This window comes from Triticum aestivum, chromosome 6D, assembly GCF_018294505.1.
Source record: "Triticum aestivum cultivar Chinese Spring chromosome 6D, IWGSC CS RefSeq v2.1, whole genome shotgun sequence".
Classification (NCBI taxonomy): Eukaryota; Viridiplantae; Streptophyta; class Magnoliopsida; order Poales; family Poaceae; genus Triticum; species Triticum aestivum.
In genome coordinates, this window is record NC_057811.1 from 8902332 (window position 1) to 8925900 (window position 23569).

The following is a 23569-nucleotide window of genomic DNA, read 5'->3' on the forward strand; positions in this document are numbered from 1 at the left end:
GAGCTTCAGGTAATTAGTAAGCAGGAATACAAGTATTTGGAAGCAATCAAACTTCAGTAGGACAGCACATGGGTCTGGCTTCTTCAATGCGTGCACAACTGTGACATGCATCTCCCTACGTATAAATTTTCGCGTATATTTGATCTCGAATTCTGATAAAGTAAATACCACACACACACACACACACACGCACGCACGCATTTCCAAGCGAAAGCAAGTGCTAGAAAGCAAGCGAGTAAACACATTTCCAATTTTGTGGGTATCTTCCCTGATCTATCTGGGAAGACATAAAAAGATTCTGCATTGTTGTAAAAGATTCCTTTGTTTATAATCAACAAACTTGTTTCTTCCTGTCAAAAGAAAAAGAAAATATAGATTTGCTAACTCTCAGTCGCTTGGGATATGGTAGCACGGGATATATTCAACCGGTTTGGATGACGGTCATGTAATAGGATAGGCAATTAGTTTTCCTATCTCTCTTGTGCCAGCCGGTTGTGGCTTTTTGGCTATTTTTTATTTGGCTCTTTATGAGCTTTTCTTTACTTTTTCGAGACTTTAAGACCTTGTTGAACCTATTTGCTTTTTATTAAGGTGGCCGTATGCATCGTTGTGATGCAGAGGCCGGGGAGCCCCCCTTTTTGAAAAAAAAAAACTCTCAGTCGCTTGAGCATTGGCTGTCAATCTTTTCTTTTGCGCATAAATTAGCTGTCAGTCTGACAATTAGACTGGTGCAAAACCAAAACAAAACTCTCTGAAATCAAACAGTACAACTACACCAGATGTGTATGAACAAACTTGTAAAATCGAGTGAGAATTAGACCATGTCCCGAGTGGAAGAGCCCGGACGTCTTGTGCGGTGCTAGATAAGAGGGTGTACCCACCCGTGGCATAAAAAGGACGTACGATCTCATATTTTTGTGGTTTTAGCATGCCTTAGTTACTTGGTTGCCTCTCGAGCCTAGCTAGCTTGTCCTAACATGCATGCATGGATACAGCGTACATGATCTATGAGCTAGCCATGATCATTTGATTCATTTTAGGTCGTTCATGTGTGTGCCTTGCATCACTCATAATAAAACAAAAACTTCCGGTTTCTCTCTGCTAGATTTTGAAAACAACCTCATCCATTACTTACCTTCTTTCTCCAATCGCCCTCCTCTCTGAGCTCTCCATTTCTGACTGCTATTTTTTGGCAGAGTAACGGTTGTTGGGAGCGATCAAACTTAATTACTTCAATAAGGGGATGTAGGCGGGCTATACGACTTTAAATACTATATTTTGCTGACTTGGTAGAGAGAGAAAATAAGCCGACTACAGATTAGCAGTCAGCTGCAACACATGCTCCTAGAGACCTTGTGAGATAGTGAGATGAATCATGTATCAATAAAGTAATACACAATTTTATCTAACTATTATACTTGCTGGCTATAAATTTGGCTATAGATGACGTGGCAACATCATATAGCCAGCAGTTCTCTATACTATTAACCATCCTCTACTCCTAGACTACAAGTGTACAGCACATGATCAAGGCTTCTTGAGTCGGCTGCAGCCACATGCAATGCTGCTAGCACATTAGCGCCACATGCGTGCAGAGCTCCACATGCGTATGTGCAATTGCTAGCTGCATGCATCTCTGTACATACGCGTTTTTGTATATTTGATCTGGAATTCCGAGAACGTATGTACTACTATAAGCAAGTAGCATCATCCCCACACGAACATGTAAGCAAGTCCTAATAAGAAGAACCCATTAAATTTTCAAATTCCAGTCCACACAGTCGGAGATGAGGCACATGAACCAATGAACTGACACATGGGAAACCTGCTAGACCAACAGAAGTGTTGCGTACATGTATCACACATTTTCATTGCGAGGATCCAGTGAAGGAGAAGATGGTCATTACTGATTTGCCAGCGCCACATGCAACTGCACTAGTAGTCAACTCACCACGGAAAACAGGCTGGTTGAGGATCGCCTAGACGAAGTTGCCAGAGACACGTGGCGTTGACCTTGGTCAACGTGAGAAGCAGTGGTACTTATAAAGAAAGGATGGGGATGTCTACAGGCAAATGATGGAATGGACTAGCCGACATAACTTGCTTATATCATCAGGCTGATTAGCTATCTAGCGAATGAGGTTATCCCTTCCATGAAAGTGTGTGTTTGCTCCCGGTTGCCTCTCAATCCTAGTTAGCTAGCTTCAACATGCATGCAGAGATCAAAAGGCCATTCTAGAGCATGGTCACTGAGCTGGCTATGTTCATCGGGTTCAATTCAGTCCATGCTTGCCAAAACAGAAACTCATACATTTGCTCTTCTCAAACCAGCTCCATCGTTTGTAATTTATAGAGCCGCACTATCGCCTGTGTTTCATCAATGCACGCAGACCAATAATTTCTTAATAAGTTTCAAAGATTTGGTACTTTCCTCTCTAGCTTGTTTGGTTGGAGGTTATTAAAGAGAGGGAATGCAGATGTAAACGTTGTGAGATACAAAGTCACTCTGTGTACGTGAGTTGGCACCGAGTAAATAGCATAAAACTACCACTTTTCGTCCTATGGTTCCAAAAAACCACCACTTTTTTGTTTGTGACTGATACCTATCACTTTTCTCGTCGGCTGTCTCAAAAAACCCAAATCGCCCGTTGCAGCGTTTTAAACCGTTTTCTGACGGTCCGGGCCCGCCTGTCAGGCCACGTCAGCGCCGCGCGTGATGGAGAGGCCGTTAACGGCCGTTATTCGGACCGACCGGTGCGGTCGGACCGCACCCGCTCGCTCGCTGTCGTTCTCTCTCTGTCGGCAGCATCTCTCTCTCGCTCCTCCTTTCCCCCTGTGCTCTCTGTCTCCCCCGACGATGGCGGCGGCGAAGAAGAAGGACGACGGCGAGCCTGGGCCGACAGCCAGCGGCGAGGGCGGTGCTCACTCCGAGGTCAACAAGTGGCTAGGCAGCGCAAGTTTCCTGACCCAGCGCTCGTCTGGGCCACCGACGCAGGAGGTCCAGATGTCGCCGGCGTTCCGCGCGGCCAGGGCAGTGGCCAAATGCATCCACGCGGATCCAGAAGGCGAGCACCAGTGGGCCTCCTCACTTGGTGGCGTGGAGTAAGTTATGAATTGTTTTAATTATTTTTCTTAGTTTATTTATGAACTAGGGTTAGGATTTGTTTCTTATATTGTTAATGAATTAGTTTCTTTGGTATATTATTATGTATACATTGCAAGCAATATATGAATTAGGGTTTAGGTTTGGATGATATGTTGTGCAAGTGAAACTGTTGCATACTTTTTAACTTGAAAATCTGAAGAAATCTGAATGTGTTGTTTCTTTTTTTGCATAGTTTGGATGATGAAGTATGGGAATTGAGGCTGCATTTTCAGGGTAGAGACAACATGGAAAGGAAGTTTTCCTTATCAGAAATGAATTACCTGTTTTTGTTAGCACTTATTGAACTTGAGGGCTATGGGTTGGATGCCTATCTGTCATATGTTAAGGATGAGGGTAAGGGGCTGGAGGGGATTGAGGTTTTGGACAGTGATGAGAAGGTGGAGGAGATGCTAGATTTGTTTGCTGAGAAGAAAGTATTGAACATAACAGTGAGAGAGGCTAGTGACCCAAATCCAGCAGATGCAAACATGGACCACACCTTGCTTGAAGAGCAGATTCCACTGAGTCAAGTTGGTGATCCCATTGTTTATAGTGTTTCCCAAGAAGGTGTCCTTTACCCTGTCTCAAATTCTTCACAGCCTCCAGTTGTGCCTGTTGATCCATATTTTAACACACAGCAGAGTTGTAATTTCAACAAGGGAAAAGAGGCAGTTGAAATTGAAGGCATTGAAGCAGAAGATGAAGATCAAGATGAAGATGAGTTGGACAAATCCTCTTCAGATTTTGAGTTTTTCAGGGGTGATTACAGAGGGAAGAAAATTTCATACAAGTCTTGGGCTAGGGGAGAAGATGAAGGTGGTGAAGGAACAAGTCAGCACTACAGGGAAGAGGAAGAGATGGCTGAGCATTATTTTGGGGGTGCTTCTGAACCTGTCGTGGAATTGTCACGGCAGATGTCCTAGTGTGAGGACTTAGTCGTGAGGCCAATGCATCTATGCGGTAGCTTGAGAGGGGTTGATCGGAATCGAGAGACGCAACACAAGACAAGGATTTAGACAGCTTCGGGCCCCGGGAAACATCATCCGGTAACAACCCTACATGCTGTTTGAGGCTAGGTCTCATTATGATCACGGGAGAGTCGCCGGGAACCGGCTCTCGGTGTCTAGCCCTAGAGATTGTTTCTTGTTACTTGTCCCTCTTTGAGGTGCCCTGCCCCTCCTTATATAAGTTAGAGGGGCGGGTTACATGCGGAGTCCTAGTAGGACTAGGACTAGTCTATCTTTTCTTACAAGTTGAATACAAGTCCGGGTCTTGCTTCCGCGTAAAGGAAATATTCGTCATCCCTTTCCTTTTATGCCGGCCCACCATCACATGAGCCGGCCTTCTGGGCCTTGGGCCTAGTCTTCTATCTGACCCGCCGTCGGGGTCATCCTTGAGTCATCAGGCTCGTGAGTCGTCTGACAGTGAGCCGCCAGACCCGTGAGTCGCCAGTCCTCCGGCGGGTCACGGTGAAGCGCCAAGTCCGGCCGGGTCATACTTCCGGCCGGGTCATACCGCGTGGTATATCCCCGACATTAGCCCCCAGTTTAATTTGGATTTATTCATGTTAAACTGATCCTGTAAAATAAGCACAAGAACAAACTTGATAGGTTGTGTTCCGGGTTAAATATTTTCCTGAACCGGCACCTGATCATCTTTAAGTCCTTATCATTTCCTTGTTAATATGTATATGTCCATGATCTCATAGTAAATCTTCTTTTAGCAGATATGTTTCAAGTTTGTCAATACAAAAAATTCAGATACTTCTTTTGAAAAGTCCGGGTCAATGGGCCAGCTTCAGAGTCAATTTGCTGACATTGGTCTCTTGTAGAGAAAATTGTGAAGAATAATCCACTTGAGTCGGCTTTCAAAACGCCGGCTTAAGAAATATTGGTCTTGAAATAATCATCTGATATTCAGCCGGTTTAACGATGTAGAACTTACCGGTTTAATATTACCAAAATTGTCGGTTTGTAAATATTGATGGCACCGAGTCATAATTGTTGCCGACGCCGGGTCATAATTGTTGATGACGCCGGGCTATGATTGTTGCAGACACCAGGTCATAACTGAGAATTCGAAAGTATTTCTCCTTATATCCGTGTTACCTGTAGCCCCCAAGTGACGGGTTGTCATGTTTGCATCAACCTGGGACTTGTAATTGTCTTATGCTCACAAAACTTCAACCGATGTAGCCTTCAAGGGCCGGGTCATTATGCAATAATGAGCAGGGACTTTGTAAATATGATGATGTAAATTTGAGCAGTAACGTGTAGCCCCCAAGGGCCGGCTCAGTAAGATAATATTGAGCTGGGACTTTATATATATTTCCTTGAATTGTTGACAGGAGCAATTGGTAGCCCCCAAGTGCCGGCTCATTACAATGTGATGAGTCGGGTCTTCAATAAGGCCAGTAAAAATGACTTTGCATTAGCCCCCAAGTGCCATGGTGCATGCTGGCAGTGACATGGGACTTGCATATTTGATGTAATCTCAACTTTGAATAATGTAGCCCCCAAGTGCCGGGTCGTAAGCCTGCAGCGACTCGGGACTATTCCTTCCATTGTAGAATAAATCATATCCATTGATAAAATAATAGCCATTGCGCCAAAGCGACTTTGAATACCTCATCTGTTGATAAGTAAACCCGGAGTTTAAATACCCGGCGGCTCTTGGCCGATGGCAATTTAATACGCCTCCATTGTAAGCCGGGACTTTTATAACCCGGCGGCTTATAGCCTTTGAGAAAATCAAGAATTGATAACCCTTTTGAGACACCAATTTCAATCTTTGATGATGGGCTTGAACTTAATCATTTATGTAAATCATAGCTCTGTAAATCCTGCACAGAGATTAAACAACATATGCCCTGGCGACTTAACATCAAAAGCCAGGACGGGTAACCACCCAAATGTAGTTTTATCCTGCACACAAGTAGATCACAAAATCCCTTGACGGTTTACCGCAGGGCGGGTCATAATATCTCACATATAACCATTGTGATATTGAATTTGTACTGCTGGTTTACATGACCTGTGCAGTAAGGGTGATAACCCAACCTTTAGAAATCAAAACTTCCAAATGTTTAAGATTGTCATATGATGGCGACTTATTATCCAAAGTCAAACCGGGTTAAATAGCCACCACTCATATACACTTTAGATATGATCAAATTCAAATAAAATCCAAAAACTGTTTGCAAAAAGAGACTTCAAAAATTTTGAGGCTTCTGATTCGAATACGATCAGAAAACCGTCCCAAAGGGGTTAAGCTAAGATTCGAATACAATCATATAGCCCCCAGTGGCTTTGGCGTTGCCGATCAAGAGGGTACCGACAGCTATGTTCTCTTTGGTTCGAATACGACCTATGTTTGAACAGGAAGCCCCCAAATGACCTTGAGAGTTGTTTAACGACGCTGATTCGAATACGATCCACGTCGGTTCCCAAAAGGGGTTGAGCTATGATTCGAATACGATCAAGAAGCCCCCTAGTGAGCTCGGCAGTGTGCCGATCAAGAGGGTACCGATAGCTATGTTCTCTTTGGTTCGAATACGACCTATGTTTGAACAGGAAGCCCCCTAGTGATCATGAGAATATTTAACGACTCTGATTCGAATACGATCAGGGTCACACCAAAAGGCTTAAGCTAAATTCGAATACGATCAGCTCCCAATGGTCATTAAAGCAGGGTACCTATGTTTGGGTTGTACTTTGTAACAGACTCTTTTTGGTCCCTTTAATTTTTCCTGAGAACTCGAACTTTGCGAGAGATAAATTCTCTTTGAACCGGAAAAACCGGATATTGAGAGCTTCAAAGCTTTGTGATAGACAAATTTACCTTGAACCGGATTTGAACCGGATTTGAGAGCTTCAAAACTTTGTGGCAGATAAATTTCCCTTGAACCGGATTTTAAACCGGATATGGAGATCTTCAAAACTTTGTGAGAGACAGATTTCTCTTGAACCGGATTTAAACCGGATATTGGCAAGACTTGCTGAGTCATACCATTGTAGCCCCCGAGTCTTAAGACGACTCGAGGAGTTGTCTTGAGATTCTCCATATTTGACCATAGCAGAAGGTGTATACATTAGTGTTCATAGCGCGATGTGAATCCACAGAATGTTGAGGTGACTGCGGCGGGTTATAAATGATCCCCTATGAGCTGTGTCAGCAACTCGGCCAATGGTTCCTTCCAACTGGATGTTTTTGAAGTTAACCAAACTGTAGTGGCGGCGACTTGTGCGCCTGCCCATTGAGCCGTCCAGTGCAGACGGCGGCTGATGACACATGATAATTTGCCTCCAATTTGTCGGAAGAAAACCGGGCTTCCCAAGCAGTGACTCGCTCATATTCAATAAACAGCTCATGCATACAGGTGCGGCCCAGTGTGGTTATATAGACCAACCCGCGAGAGACGGATGGTAAAGACGACCGTTGAATCAGAGGCGGCACAGACAGATGAGCCGGCCGCGGTGTTGTAAGCCGGTCCGGACGGGCGAATCGATCGCCGGCGCGGTAAGCCGCGCGGATGGGCGAGTCAACCACATTGTGTTGATGTAGTGAACAATTGTCCTGTATCAAAAACCTCGCAAGCCAGAGTAATTGCTCTTTTTAAAGAAAACAATATATATAATATATAAAAATTTACTGGATTGATTTCACCTGATATGTCAGGCCAGAAATTATCCACCGCGGAGTTGATGATCATCACGGTGAAGCTGAAACCAATCACGGCCGAGTCGGCCGCGGGAGCAGACAGATGAGCCGGCCGTGGCGTTGTAAGTCGGTGTGGTCGGGCGAGTCAATCGCAGGAGCGGTAAGCGACGCGGACGCCGAGTCGGCCGCGGGGGCGGACGGGTAAGTTGTCCATCACATTGTAAGCCGGTCGCAGACGTGTGAGTTGTCCTCCTTGTTGTAAGCCGGCGTGATCGCAAGAGACGGCCACGGCGTTGTAAGCCGACGCGGTCACGAGAGACGACCACGGCGTTGTAAGCCGGTGCGGGAGTCCGTTGAGTAACGACAACCACCTATGCCAAACGATGTTGGCGTGCCTCCATCTCCGCGGTATAACATTACTTTTTGTCATAAATAATTGCCCTGCATAAACAATATTGCAGACCAAGGCAAAGATAAACTTGTTCTTTGACAAAAACAACAGGTGCTAATAAAACAAACTTGGATGGATATCACCTGATTTATTTGGACGACGGATGATCCGTTTATCGCGAAAGAGGTGGCTTAGGCAGACCAGTGACTCAATATAGTCCTGGCGGCTTAGGCAGACCGGCGACTTAATATAACCCCGGCGGCTCAAAGCGGCAAGGGCGGCTCAACGCGGCTCCGGCGGGTTGATGTAGATTAAGCTGCACGGGCGGCGACTTGCGCACACCTGTTCCATCAATAAGCGGGCGCAGACGCCGGTGCGTGATGGTGCTGACGACCCTGACGTACACTTCACAGGCACAACATGGCACCACCTTTGCTGCACATAAAAATATACAGACCAAAGTAATTGTTCTTTGATGAAAACAATATGTTTAATAAAATATAAACTTGGATGGATGGTCCGTTCCACGAATCAACTTCCAGTACTTGCAATGGCAACTTAGCCACTCTCCCCTGATTTTTTTAGCACCCGGCCACTTGACCTTTCTTTCAACCGGTCTCTTCTCATCTCTGGCACAGTCGGTGCAGAAGGCCAGGCGGCAAGGCGGAGGCGATTCAGGGCCAGTCAGAAAATTTCCAGCGTTCCCTTCTGGTTGCATCCGAACTGTTGGTTGCTATAAGTAGCATTGCTTTTTCTGAAGGTTTGCCCCGTGCTTGTACTAGTAGTACTTTGTAAAGTAATACTAAAATTATCTTCTGACTTCGGATAATGTGGGAGGCCGATCTGGAGAACTCACGGGGTTGCAACTTTCTTTTCAACTCCCAGTCAGCTTCCCACTTTCCTTTCTTCAGGCCAGCAGCCAGCAATCTTCAGGTGAGCATGCAGGAGCGCAGCCGGGGGCGAGGCGCAGTGGTAGCTGACACCCATAGGTTGACATGAGCGCGCGGTGATCCGGCCGAGGTGGGCCACATCAGAGACGGCCGCAAGGCCGGGTGGCTGACGCCGAAGCTGTCTGATGGCGTTGGTAAAGGCGGCTCTCGGAGGCAGCCAGGCGGTTCGACCCAGCGGGGCCGGGTGACGCGGGGTCCTGACGAGTCCGCGGTCGATGGACCGGGCGAGGCGAGGCGCAGCGAGTGACCTGGCAAAGGCGGCTCGGAGAGGTGAAAGCGAAGCCGCTCGGTCAAGGGCGACTCAGCGCAGCCCCTAGCAGAAGACGAAAGCGACGCGGCAGGTTTCAGCTGCGGCGGCTCAGCGCGTAGCGGCGGCGGCGGCTCAACATGAGACGGCGGCTCTCTGGCGGCGGTTCGGCGCAGCGCAGATGAGGACCAGCAGGGAGGGGCGCTATGGCGGCTTAAGCAAACGGCAAGTTGTAGCCTCAGAGACAGCCGCGACAGGTGACGGCTCCGCATTTGACTTTGATTTGAAGTGGCAGATGTAGACAACTCGTAGTGAGGCAAGGGCAGCTCTTGCATGAGACGGCCCACGGCGGCAAAGCTGCGCCGCCAAGGCAATTTGGCACAGTTGCAGCCGTTGACCATAGACAGAGACTTGGAACAGGGTCAGCTCGGGCGTTGCGACAGAGGCGGGCCGTCCGGGCGGCTTGCGACTGTGTTGGCGACTGAAGGTGACTTGTGCGCTCGTGGTCCGGCAGTAGCAGGTGGCCCGCTGGTCAGACCACGGCTGTATCCGTTCCCGAGTCGTTGTCGTCTCCACGTCCGCGTGGTAGTGGCTCTTGATATAGCAATCAATTTTATCCATCAAATCTCCGTGAGCATGTATGTACTGATATTCTGGTCGGCCTTAAGTAAATCTCACGTAGAATAGAAAAAGTAGAGTCAAAAGCACCGGACGTAGTGTATAGAAATAAGACTAGTACTCCAGTACTTAGCGAGTAGTAGTGTCTGATTCCTCGGGGCTTGAACCTGTAATCCAGCAGCCGGAACTTGCGGAACTCGGCCAATCGGACAACAGATTTCTTTTGTCGGATTCGATCGAAAGTACAATTTGACAGCTTGTAGGACTCGGTGTAGAAACGAAAACGGATCTCCTGTCGACGGATCGTGTCGCGTCGCCGGCGGCGCACAGAACATCAAACCCTAATTATTTTTATCTCAATCTGGTAAACTTGCACTTGATGCAGATCCTTACAAACCGGCTCATCTTCATCCGGTAAATTGCAAACTTCTCAATCCCACGAAGAAATCCCTCCAAGAACTCAACACCACCGTGCGCTAGCCCCACGGTGGGCGCCAACTGTCATGGAATTGTCATGGCAGATGTCCTAGTGTGAGGACTTAGTCGTGAGGCCAACGCATCTATGCAGTAGCTTGAGAGGGGTTGATCGGAATCGAGAGACGCAACACAAGACAAGGATTTAGACAGCTTCGGGCCCCGGGAAACATCATCCGGTAACAACCCTACATGCTGTTTGAGGCTAGGTCTCATTATGATCACGGGAGAGTCGCCGGGAACCGGCTCTCGGTGTCTAGCCCTAGAGATTGTTTCTTGTTACTTGTCCCTCTTTGAGGTGCCCTGCCCCTCCTTATATAAGTTAGAGGGACGGGTTACATGCGGAGTCCTAGTAGGACTAGGACTAGTCTATCTTTTCTTACAAGTTGAATACAAGTCCGGGTCTTGCTTCCGCGTAAAGGAAATATTCGTCATCCCTTTCCTTTTAAGCCGGCCCACCATCACATGAGCCGGCCTTCTGGGCCTTGGGCCTAGTCTTCTATCTGACCCGCCGTCGGGGTCATCCGTGAGTCATCAGGCTCGTGAGTCGTCTGACAGTGAGCCGCCAGACCCGTGAGTCGCCAGTCCTCCGGCGGGTCACGGTGAAGCGCCAAGTCCGGCCGGGTCATACTTCCGGCCGGGTCATACAGCGTGGTATATCCCCGACAGAACCCTCAGAGTTTTGGCAGGAGCCAAATGGTTCTGAAGAAGATGATGAAGAAGAAGCTTCAGATCATGTGAAAACTGTGGCACAGAAGATACCTGTGAGGAAACAAGGCCCAACAAGCAGATCACACAGTGAGCCAGATCACAAAAAGTTTGAAGATTTCGTGCCAAAAGCTGATGTGTTCTGCTTTCCAGGTGATGAAGGCATTTCTGATGAAGAAGATGATGCACCTAGGTTGCCTTGTGGCAGCAAGAGAAAATTTAAGAAGAAGAAGGAGAGAATATGGTATGATTCCTCTAGGCCTGATGCACATGAACAGTTTAGGATTCATTTGTGCTTTCTGAATGTGGTAGAGTTCAGAGAAGCATTGAGAAACTACCATGTTAGGACACTTAGGAACTTTGAGTACCATAGGAATGATCCAAGTAGGATCATAGCCTGGTGCTCAGATAGAAAGCATGGTTGTGAGTTTTATATTACTGCTTCTAAGATTGCCCATGAGTCAACCTTTAGCATCAAGAAGATGAATCTTGATCACACCTGTGGAGCAAGTGGAGAGAACACAAAGGTTACCATGAAGTGGGTTGCAAAGGCTGTTGAGGATACTGTAAGATCCAATCCTGGTGCAGGTGTTGAGACTATATTGAGTTATACAAAAAAGAAATTTGGAGTACATGTTCCAAAAAATTTGGCCTACAGGGCAAGGAGGAAAGCAGTTGATGTTGTGCAAGGGGATCACAAGACACAATACTACAGGTTAAGAGACTATCTGCAGTGTGTTTTGGACACAAACCCTGATAGTAGGTGTGTTGTGACAACAAAGGAATTTGAACTCCACCCAGCACCTACCCCAAGGTTTCATTACATGTTTTATTGTCTGTTTGCTTGTAAGGAGGGGTTCCTAAATGGTTGCAGGCCTTTCATAGGTAAATCTAGTCTGTATAGTGCTTAAATAGGGATTGCGAGCCCTTTGCCTCCTCACATCCACTGCCTGCACTGCCTCCTCTTCCTCATCTGTCACCTCCCCAAGCTCTGGATCCATCTAGGGTTTCTAGAGGTGGGGTGTGGCGGCTGTGTTCTGGAGGGAGGAGGGTGGGTGGAGTAGGCTATTTATGAGCAGTGGAGGGTGGGTGGAGTAGGCATAGGTTTGTAAATATAACTGGGCCACAAAGCCCAGGTACAAAGCACTAATAAACATAACTACCTTTTAAACATAAAAAGACACATAGCATACTCCAGCAGTGCTTATCACTGACTCCATAACATAGCAGAAGAGGTTCAAATATAGGCAAAACAGCCATTACAACTTAGTTCATAACTTAGCATTAAAGGTTCTAGCAGCATAACTACAGTTCTTAACATTGGCATAGACATAGACTAGATTAGCTTCACATTCCCCAAAATGTACACCCCATATCTTCACATCAGATTGTTAGGCCACATACTTATAAAGGCCTTGGATGTACTTCACCATCTTCACCATCTGCAGAACACACTTCATGAATCAAGGATGGCCTTGATTTTCTCAAGTTTCTCCTTGCTTGCATGCCCATCACTCAGCAGCTCATTCACCACATGCTCAAGCTTGGCCTTCTCTATCTTAAGCAAATCTCTCTCCTGTTCAACCTCCTTCTTTGCCTTCCTGGTATTCTTGATAATGTCAGCTTGACTCTGTAAAATGCACCTTTGTTCCTTGGCAAGTTTGAGCTTCTCCATCTGAACCTCCAACCTAGCACTCTCTTCTACCTCTTTCTTCTTCTTCTCAAATTCTTCCTCCTCAACTGCCTTCTGGTTATCCATGTGGCCTACCCTACTATCCTGCCAATCAAACATCTTGGATACATCTTGGACAAGCTTTGTGTACTCAATGCACAGCTTGTCATTTTCAGTCTTAAGCTTGGTCAAATGCTTCTCATACTTCTGCTTATCAACTACCCTGCCACAATTCTGTTCATGGTACATGTCCCACAGCCTGGACAAGAAATTCTGAAGAATTGGATGCCAGGGCTTGTCAACCCACTCAGTAACACCACAGTTAACACCTTCACTCTGCATTTGGAAATTGAAATATACATCACTAAGTGCACTCAAATTCATAACAACAAATCATATCAGACTAAGAAACTAAAGGTGAGGCTTAAGTAAACTGAATATGTTGTTTAATATAACTCAAACTATAACTGAAACCCAACCTGCTTGTACAAGTACATTCACAGATATATGCTTCCTATACATAAGCATTTTTGATAGTAACCATATCCCTCAATACCTTAATACAAGGCATATTGCAGTTCATCCTAAATAATACAGTGTAGGTTCAGAAGAGCAACTTGTCAACATAATACTGTGTGGGTTCAGAACAGCAACTTGTCATCCTTGTAAATACATGTGTGGGTTCAGAAGAAAATGATTCCAATTAAGGTACTATACCTGCTGCACTGGACAACCATAGAAACGCCTTCCAGTTAAGGTTCCTTCAAATGCCACACGCTCAATTGGCCTCATGTGGTGCATCATGCAGGTGGGTTCAGAAAGCTCCAGCTGGCCACAGAAAAGAGGCTCCACGGTGGTGTCAGGGGTCTCCTGCATGAACACATCAACAAAATCACCTTAGCTCATAGAACCAGACATAGATCACAAATTAATTCCCCAATCCAGCAAGAACCCTAACCCAAACCCTAGTTTTCAAGCATACATAAACATAGCTCAAACAGCAACCATAACCCTGCCTACTAAATAACAGTAAACAAAGCTTACCCTAGCTCACCAAGATGAACACTAACCTAATCTAGCTCCTAGATGAACCCTAACCCTAGCTCAGCAGATCGGAAAACTTACCCAAAGAGCCATGTCCATGCTTGTGATGTCGCACTCATCCTCTGAGCTCGTATCCCCGTCATTCCAGGAAGGCATGGCGGCGGTGGAGCTTCCACAGCGCAAGTCGCCGCCGGCATCGAAGAGCAGAGAGGAGAGGAGCGAGAGAGTGAGAGTGAGAGCAGAGGAATGAGTGCGGGTAGGGGAGCAGAGTGAGAGGGAGGGAGACCACTTAATGAGCGCACGAGCGGGTGCGGTCCGACCGCACCGGTCGGTCCGAATAACGGCCGTTAACGGCCTCGCCGTCACGCGCGGCGCTGACGTGGCCTGACAGGCGGGCCCGGACCGTCAGAAAACGGTTTAAAACGCTAGCAACGGGCGATTTGGGTTTTTTGAGACAGCCGACGAGAAAAGTGGTAGGCATCAGTCACAAACAAAAAAGTGGTGGTTTTTTGGAACCATAGGACGAAAAGTGGTAGTTTTATGCTATTTACTCGTTGGCACCGTAGGTTGGCAAGCTTTTAGGGGCTTCAACCCTATTATAGCATGCATGGCCAACTGAAATCCTGGTTTTGATGTAACTTTTCTTAAGATAATTAACAAATTCAAATGCTAAACCCAATCCTATGTGAGTTGAGAGAGAAATCATTTTGTGTTCCGAGCAAATACTTGTCAGCAAGAGATTGTGATCTTCTTCGCTGCGAGAGATTTGTCTCTGACCGAAGAGTTAGCATTACTTGTTCAACCCCCCCCCCCCCCCCCCCCCCCCCGCGCGGTAGACATACTTCATTTCTACACCTAGTACGAAGTTTCGGTCATTAGAAATCATCAAGAAGCAAGAAAGGAAGGTCAATCAATCTTAATGATCACATGACCTTATTAGATCTACAATTATGTATGATTCCCCGACCTAAGTTCCATATGAACACAAGCTATGATGTGTTTCACATCATGTAATTTGTATCTTGTCCTGAACGAATCTAGCATTGTACAGCCACACACTGCAGCTTAAACTCAAGCTGTTGCCGGCATACCACCGTTGAGCTCGTCCGCACACCTATGTCGCGTCGTCTGTACAAGGTCACGGTCAGAAGCAACTTCTATATTTCTGACAAAGCATACTGGCTGACATTTGTCAAGACATATCTCGGCTGCATGCATCCCCTTAATCCCTAGTGCCTCCCAAGCCCTAACTCAGTAACCATGATGTGATTGACCCACGCGCACCATTGCAAAGAAGAATGACTCTCACGCTAGCTTTTTTTAGAAAAGGAAGATGTACCCCCGGCCTCTGCATCTGGGTGATGCATGCAACCATATTATTAATTATTCACGTAGAACTTACAAAGTAAAAGTCCCTCACGTTAGTATAAGTAAGATAAGAAGTAACACTTGGACTCGATCGCTGGATGTAATGAAGTACTGGAGGTATCTACCATCCGATTCGACTCACACGAAACTCGATCTGACTATTATATATAGATTAGCTGATGAGCATCATCTAGTACTGTAGTAAGGAACAACAGTAGTAGTTGGGAGCAATCAAACTTTACTGCAACAGGACATGGGTCTTGGCTTCTTCAGCTATGATCCAATGCTGCAATCTTTATACTTACGAAGTTTTGCGTATAATCAGATTGCAACAACTATTGTTCATAAATTCCCGCAAACAACGCGTGGGATACCATCTAGTCATAAAACATCTCCTTTTTCCGACAAAGGCTGCTTTTATTATCTCAAAATGTAGTCATAAAACATCTCTTGGGTACAAAGTTCCTTAATTCTACAAACAACTGAACTTATGACATACTATATGTTTAACAAATAGAGAAAAAAAATCTAGCTTTCAATTAACACCAAGATTTTTTTTATTTCCATGTGCATGTTGCACTTACTGAGAAGTCGGAAGCTCATATCATAAGAGGAGGTAGCCTTGGTAACTTTCCCTTATCACGACACCAACATAGCACCATCCATACATGAGACTGCTTCTAGTGATGTATAAGAGAGAAAGAGGATAATTAAAGTTAAGAGTTTTACCAATAGGATTGAGAGATGTCAGAAGTAGATATTGACTATTAGAACATGTCTTCTAAGCTACTCCCACATGAATTCTAGCTTGGTAGACATGAAGTACCGTTAAATCAAGGCAAACGAGCTATTTGCATCACTAGCCTAGCTTATCGTACTCAATTCAACTCTTTTGTTTTGCCTCTATGGTTGTCATATTTTTTGCAAGACAACCCAACTTACTTCTTCCGTCTTTACTAATCTCTACTCTCTCCAAGGAGCTTAACCATGGCGAGCAACCTGTTGGGTACCGCCTCCCAACTCCCAAAGTAGACATTCATCCATCCCCTTTTTTTGCGGGGAAGTCAGGAAGACTTCCTCCCATCTCCAATGCCTCCAAGGTTGTTACATGCTTATGATACTGTTTTTAAATTTTTCTATATTTATAATCCACAAATTCTATAATGGTATTCTTGGGTGTATATATGCATTTGTAATCTACCCAAGAGAAGCATGGCAACGTTGGAGATTATCATTGGACTCTAGTGTATATATACATTACTGTTGCGTACGTGGAAACGATTGTAGTGTAGACCGACCGATAGTATAACCATACAGGGCACAAGCGAATTTTACGTAGGCCGACCAACATTGTAACCATCAAGCGGACAATCAGCTTCTATATTTCCGACGAAAGATAGTGCCAACACGCAAATATTTGTCTAGTCTTACATTATCTGCATGCATACCTTGAACCCATGGTGCCTCCCAAAGTCCCCAATCCATAACCATGATGTGATAGAGCCACGCACGTTATTGCAAAGAAGGTCATAATGTTGTATATATATGGTCCATGGTTTGAGTCAACTAGCTCTCTGCCTTTTACTGGATCTGACTATGAACATATATGTGATCACCAAGTAACAAATAAGAGTAGCAGTGGTAGTTGGAAGCAACCAAACTTTACTACTACAAGAGAAAAACACATGCTTCTGACTTATTATTGAGTCGGCTACACCTACATGCAGTGCAGCTAGTACATTAGCGCCACATGTGTGTGCACAACTACTGTTGCCTGTGTTTCTTTGTATATTTGGAATTTGAGAAAGTATATACTATAAGGAACTATTATCATCTAGAAACCAACACATAAGAATTACTAAAAAGAAAAGACCCTTACAAAAATTAATTTCACGGTACACGGTGCGTACATGTTTTCTCCGCAGAGCGTCTTCATGCGTTAGGAGCAGAGCACCTGATGGTCAGTGCATCATCTACAATGCCAGTGTCACGAATTTGCCGGAGACGGAGCGCATGCAGCTGCTCATTGCTCTTGGAGAATTTGGCATGTTTACAATGAACATGTGCATGCGAAACCTGCTCCATCATCAGAAGAGTCGCAGATTCGCCGCGCTTCTTATGTAGCTATATCATAAGTCCCTTCATACATTTATCAAACAGTTTCCTCGTGGTGATCATGTGAAGGAGAAAGTGGTCCTTAATGATTTGCCGGCGCCACATGCTGCTGCACCAGTAGCCAGCTCACCGCAGGCAACAAGCATTCAGAGTCCTTGTCGAGTTGGCTGATCATGAGCAAGTTGTTGATCACTTAGCTAGATGAGATTGCCAATCAGTTGGATGAGAAAGATGAGTCATGCCTTGGTCGGCCTGAGAAGCGGCGTCCTCGCGAAATAAAGGAGATGGAAGTGGGCAGAAAAATGATGAAATTGACTAGTTGACATAACTTAATCTGCTCATCTAACTAATTAGCCAGCAAGCCAATGAAGTGACTACTCTGATAAACGTGTGCCTTTGCTTCCCGTTGCCACTCAATCCTAGCTAGTAACCTCCAACATGCAATGAGCTACCTATGTTCATGTTCACCAGGTTCAATGGTGTTGCATGATAGATCACTCGGAAGGAAAAAAAACCCATGCAGTTGATGTCTGCTAGCTTCCCAAAGCAACTCCACCATATGTTATTTAAAGAGCTACAATGTTGCCCACTTCATTAATACACACCAACGCATCATTTCTCATACAATTTTTTGGAGATTGGTACTTTCTTCCAAGTCTTGTTTGTTTGGAAGCAATTCAAGAGAGGGAATAAAGATTTAGACCATGCTTAGGTTGTACACTGAAGGGCTTGTCATGATTTATGCCCAGCAAATGGTTAGAATATTTACCCCTGCTTAGGTTGTAAAAAAAATGTTACTACATCATAGGGAATATTTACCTATGATTTATGCAAGCATACAAACAGAACAAAAATAAAAGTGAAAGACGAAAGTAATTTTCTGTTGCTAGTTAGTACGTTGTATCTGTGGAATGTAGTAGTAAGTTGCTGTTGTAACATCTGCAATATGCCTGCCTACCACAGGGGGGGAAGGTTTGTGAATGATATAGAGCTGATGCCCTTGCCTGGAATCGCTCATGGAGGTTCAGTTCAGGAGTCCTTTTTTTGTGTGTGTTCTGTTTTGCATTACAGCACCTGAGAAGACTTTGAATGCTGGTGATCCTAGCTAACTAGTTTGGTTTGTACTGTTTGCTACTGGAGAATGGCTGATAAACTTTGGTACTCCCTCTGTAAAGAAATATAAGAGCATTTAGATCACTAAAGTAGTTGTCTAAACACTCTTATATTTCTTTACGGAGGGAGTAATTGGTATGTATGTTGTTTTCCTGACAAAGATTTATTCTTGTACTTGTGGTTTCATTAACGAAATACACCCCCTTAGGTTTGGAAATAATTTTATTAGCGGTTGGAGATGGTCCACTTGTATCGGTATGGCATCCTCTCGTCGCGTCCGGCAAGGTCATACACCCTGAAGTATGAGCCGATGTCGGGCCACTAATAGAACTCCACTACTATCACCACCTTGCTGTGTAGCTCGAATATGTGTTTGGCATGGCACGTCGCCCATTGCTCACGGACGTGCAGGATGCTCGCCTTGATGTTGGACATGATGTGGACCATGGTGATTGCAGGATGCTCAGGCCCTTCCCAGTGCTCCATCATGTACAAGTGGTAAGCATGTCACATAGCAAAAAAAAATGACATGGCAATACAATTAAGGAGGAGAGAGCACTCCGGTGACCCAAGGAAGAAACAATGCCAAACGTGTTAACCTAGGAAAAACACTTAAATGAAGAAAGTTCACTAATGCATGAAAGAGTTTAGTGGCTAAATCACTAAATGAAGGGAGCTTAGCTACAACAAGTTAAGCACCTATGCACCGAGGACTTTAGTTGTTAAAATCTTTAATGCGCTTAGCACCTCATCTAAGCACCTGTGCACTGGAAGAGGCCTCATGTGCTGTTGCAGGAATATAACTGCATAGCAATGCAGCTTGTCTTGTGAGAGCCAATACGGGAGATATTGAAGTCGTGGTTCGTTAATTGCTTACTCAATTTCTCAACTTGTGCAATAAGTAGATATATGGTCAATTATCTGACCACGGCCTTATATAGCTAATATATGAGACTATGGGGAACATTATTGACATTACAGTGTGCGAATCAATCTGATATTTCTTACATAAATTCCGAAGGACAACAAAAATCCTACGTACTAACACCTAAAGGTGCCCTTGACCTCAACTAGGTATAATGGCTGATCAACAGAGAAGGCGGTGGAGGGAGGGGCTGGGGGAGGCAAATAGAGGAGACGAGTGAAGTTGCACATCTCAGGCGGAGCATGGCACACAAGTGACATCACAGCCAGGGCAACATCAAGGGGGAAGGAGAGTCATCGCCAGTTGCCTGGTCTGGCCTGCCTGGTTCAACCGTGCTACCCAAGTGGTCCCACTCTATAGCATTGTTTTCCCATGTAGTGTCGGGTAACAAAGATAGTGATAAAAATCACATCAACCAAGACGGATAAAGAAAAAACAACAGAAAACAAGAAATGATTCGTCTCCAAAAAATAATGATACACCATGGTACTCTGTTTCTAATTTCACCGGGCAGATTTTGATCCGCATAATGAACCAAGAATGGAATGCCATCTTGTTCAACAAAACCACAGGTGGCTGGCACGTTGGAGGTAGGCACTTGCGGATAATACAGCGACCGATACAAGGCTGGCTCTTACAGAGCTATTTATTCAGTGGATGAACAGATCTATTGTGAGCCGCTTCCTAGGAAAAAACACTTTTATGCCCCAAACTGCAGATTAATATCTTCCGTGACTAATTTAAGAGCAGAATGATTTCAATTGAGTACTAACAGTTAAGTATAAAGGACATCTCTCAAGATTAAGCAAGTTTGGTTATGAAGAGGATATTATTATAGCCTAGTAGCAGGCTAGCAGCGGCTTTGTCCAATGAATGGATCTGGACTACACTTGGCCAGTATCAACACAGAATAGCTGCAAATGTTCTGGTTGCTTTAATACTTACTAAAAGAAAAAGTCTAGGACCAGTATGATGATCACCGTCTTGCAGATTTGAGCCCTAATTGCAGAACAAACGAATATTATATTGTTCTGGATAGGTTCCTTTCTACCTCATGCATTCCATACAGGGGCTAAGTTCTAACAACATATATAGCATTATATTCGTATCCAAACAATTCATATGTTTGTCTCTCTGTTTGCCATGTGCTAGAGAAATGAATTTACCTGACCAACAAATCCTGTGTCCTGCATCCACTCTCAGGGGATCTGACAACCGCGGAACTGGCTTATCAGGCTGTCGCACACATGAGCAAGGCCGTGCACTCCATGCTCTAACCTGACACAACAACCATAGAGATGATGAGCACAAGGTGCAAAAAAAAAAGCCGGCGCCGCAAAAAAATTTAACAGCTTGCAAACGATAAGCAACATTCTACTGTAGTGGGACATACTGTAGTTCATTCACATCAAGGCCACAAACTGCATCATGGAGTGGGACCTACTGTAGCCAATTTAGTTCCATGCAGGTTTAGCTATGGTGAAAGAGCATGCATATTCTACACAGGATAGCTGACAGGTCATACCAACGAATTAGAGCATGACGGAAAAAGATCATCATGCCACCTCAGTTTCTTTACCAGCCCAGCTATCAAGGTTTACCTCCATGACATTGGAGGAAGTTCCGTCAGATACTGGGCATGTTTTCTATGGATATTTAGTTTATGTACTAGACTAAGTGAACTAATCACCAACTCAGCAGACCACAAAATTCACGGAAGGAAGTACAGGCAACAATGAATGCAGTGATGCGTGCGACTGAAACCAATGCAGTTCACAGTTTGTTTTAGTAAATGCCTTTAAGGCTAGTGATGAAAAAGGAGAAACTAAAGGTCCCCAGAATATGAAGTATCTCACATGGGTTTCCTTAGCAAGCCTATACCACTGCATGGACAACATCCTCAACCTGCAGGCACAATAGCAAGGTTGCCAACATGAACTGCACAAAAAGATGATGGACATCATCTAAAAGTAATTGAATGACACCTGATAATCATCACAAGTCGTCTGCTTCATAGACAGCAAACTTCTTTTAGATTTGGAAGAACAGCTTGACAAAATCACATATACCTCCTATGAAAGCTTAGGAGTTGATGTTCCAGGTCGTTGGGTCTCCATGTCTGCCAGCTGCGTCCTCTCCATCATCAGTGCCTCTCCCAGGCCTGCCCTGACCTGGGTGTCTCAAGCATTTGAAGTTGGCCAAACCTACAGCTTGTGGCTCACGCATCTCCAATGCTGCAATCAACAATCTACAAATTAAAAACAACTGTGATATGAAATGGAATTCATAAAATGGTAAATACCAACTATTTATGAAGCAGTGAACCTCCCGTGACGTTCATGAAGCATAAGCTCAACATATAAAGTAATCTTCTGATTAGAATGGCACAAAGGAGAAATCAATACATAACGAAACGATAGATTTTGGAAAGCCACATAAATCTTCAGAGAACATGTATCTTCTTCTCCATTACAAAATAATGACCAAAACATAGCTGGCTTCAGAACTACCTCGTGATTCTACACATATTACTCAGAATTCTTCGGTTCATGTAAATTTGAATCTAGTGGGCACTTCCCCTCCGCAAGAGGCAGCATAATCTTCAGCAAGGTGTGGTGCAGCTTCCTTGTGAGGGTATATGAACTTCCCCACGAAATACTTCTCGGTCTCCTTGAAAACAGTATAGTAGCTCGGGTCGTGCTTGAGCAATCCATTTTCCTTGAGAAACTTTACAACGTAGTACCGAGGTTTCATCCGGCCCTCTAGGCTGTAACAGAGAATTACCGGCCGCTGAGCAATGTACGCGGGTTCCAACCCCACCTCAGACATGAGGAACTCGGAGCTGTGCTGCAGCGATTCGCTCGACTTGGCGAGCAAAAACGGGGCCTTAGGCAGAGCAATGCCCACCTCGGCATCCGACCACCCTAACGTCTTCTTCAGGTGATCCACTTTGGCTGCGATCTGCTTCTCGTCGCGGAATGCGACGGCACTCAGAGCATGCCTGAACATCCCAGATCCCCGGGGCACACCGAGAGCTTCGGTCAATGCCACCATTCTCTGAACACGCTCCAGGTCGGTGGTGACCATCCTCGGTATCGAGCTGCACAACTTGGCCATATCGCAATCGCCGAACCCACACTGACGCAGGAACGCGACATTGAGCTCCACCTTGCTCTTGTAGGCGAGGAGGGCAGTGTTGAAGTTGATGGCACGGAGCAGCCTCTCGGAGGAGCCGAAGAGGCGCAGGTAGTACTGCAGCTTGGGGACGATGGATCTGGAACGGAAATTGTTGGGGGACTGCAAGAGGAGGCGCGCGATCTCGGAATGTGACAAACCGAGGCCGGAGAGCCCCGCGACGATGGGGGACAGGCCCTTGTCCACGCCGGCGCAGAGGAACTTGGGGTCCCGGGCGATGACGGCGGCGACGTCGGCGCCGGAGAGGCCGAGGCCGGCGAGGAAGGCGAGGACGGCGTCGGGGTTGGCGGCGGACCTGAGGTGGGCGAGTTTGGGGGAGGCCTTGAGTGCCTGCGGTCGGGTGAGGCCGCAGGTGCCGACGAGGTACTCCTCCACGGCGAACCCGGTTGTTGGAGAGATGCCGGAGAGGAGGCGGCGGGGAGAGGAGAGGATGCAGCTCCGAGCGTGTAGCTGTGGTCGGGCGGCGGCGGATATGGGGCGGTGGAGAGGGGAGGTGGTGGCGGCGGAGGGAGTGGAGAGCATCTGGATGAGGACGCGGCCTCGGCGCCGGAGCATGGCGGCGCCGGCGGCGAGGGGAGGGAGGGAGCTGGGGGAAGCCGTGGGTCAGTCTCTCTCCCATTGACAGACATATATTTACTGGTGGGCTGGGCTTTTCGTCTGCGTCAAAGACGCTGGGCTGCCCTGGGCTTAGACTCTTCTCTTCAGAGATAGATGCCCTGTCTTTTCTCAAAAAAAAAAAAGAATGACTGACAATATATTGATGAGTTACATCTTTTTCTTTCTGATTGCAAAAAAATGAGCCGACATTGAGCATCAATTCGGTCGATGAATCCTCGGGATACATTCTAGGAGAAATGAAACTCCCATTGAAGAGAAGCAAATGAAAAGCTTTCATAAAAATTCTCGTAGAATCGAGAATCAATATCCGGCATGAGCGTTAGAGCA

General features: G+C 45.8%; 2 protein-coding genes across 5 annotated transcripts; both read right to left on the bottom strand.

Annotated features, from left to right (window-relative positions):
• Positions 1 to 12533: 12533 nt before the first annotated feature.
• LOC123142307 (uncharacterized) lies at positions 12534 to 14064 on the bottom strand. Its single transcript, XM_044561281.1, has 3 exons — positions 13990 to 14064; positions 13582 to 13734; positions 12534 to 13200 (listed from the first exon to the last, which is right to left on the bottom strand). The coding sequence occupies exons 1-3, from the start codon at positions 14062 to 14064 to the stop codon at positions 12649 to 12651; spliced, it is 780 nt and encodes a 259-aa protein (XP_044417216.1). The 3' UTR covers positions 12534 to 12648.
• A 2803-nt stretch (positions 14065 to 16867) lies between these two features.
• On the bottom strand, positions 16868 to 23261 carry LOC123143002 (uncharacterized). 4 transcript variants are annotated; one of them, XM_044561742.1, is made up of 5 exons: positions 21940 to 23261; positions 21499 to 21663; positions 21286 to 21334; positions 20596 to 20707; positions 16868 to 17558 (listed from the first exon to the last, which is right to left on the bottom strand). In XM_044561742.1, exon 1 carries the CDS (start codon positions 23177 to 23179, stop codon positions 21977 to 21979), a length of 1203 nt encoding a protein of 400 aa, XP_044417677.1. In that variant the 5' UTR covers positions 23180 to 23261; the 3' UTR covers positions 16868 to 17558; positions 20596 to 20707; positions 21286 to 21334; positions 21499 to 21663; positions 21940 to 21976. The 4 variants fall into 4 exon arrangements, with proteins under 4 accessions (XP_044417677.1, XP_044417675.1, XP_044417676.1 ...); XM_044561740.1 differs by having other exon boundaries at positions 16868 to 20707; positions 21286 to 21367; XM_044561741.1 differs by having other exon boundaries at positions 16868 to 20707; positions 21415 to 21663.
• Positions 23262 to 23569: the final 308 nt, after the last annotated feature.

Excerpts from the sequence above, each read along its gene's own strand:
- LOC123143002 (XM_044561742.1), bottom strand. The coding sequence starts at position 23,179 with ATGCTCCGGCGCCGAGGCCGCGTCCTCATCCAGATGCTCTCCACTCCC.
- LOC123142307 (XM_044561281.1), bottom strand. The coding sequence starts at position 14,064 with ATGCCTTCCTGGAATGACGGGGATACGAGCTCAGAGGATGAGTGCGAC. Across the intron at positions 13,735-13,989 it reads GCATGGACATGGCTCTTTGG|GAGACCCCTGACACCACCGT; the intron begins GTAAGTTTTCCG and ends GTGTTCATGCAG. Across the intron at positions 13,201-13,581 it reads ATGGTTGTCCAGTGCAGCAG|AGTGAAGGTGTTAACTGTGG; the intron begins GTATAGTACCTT and ends TTCCAAATGCAG.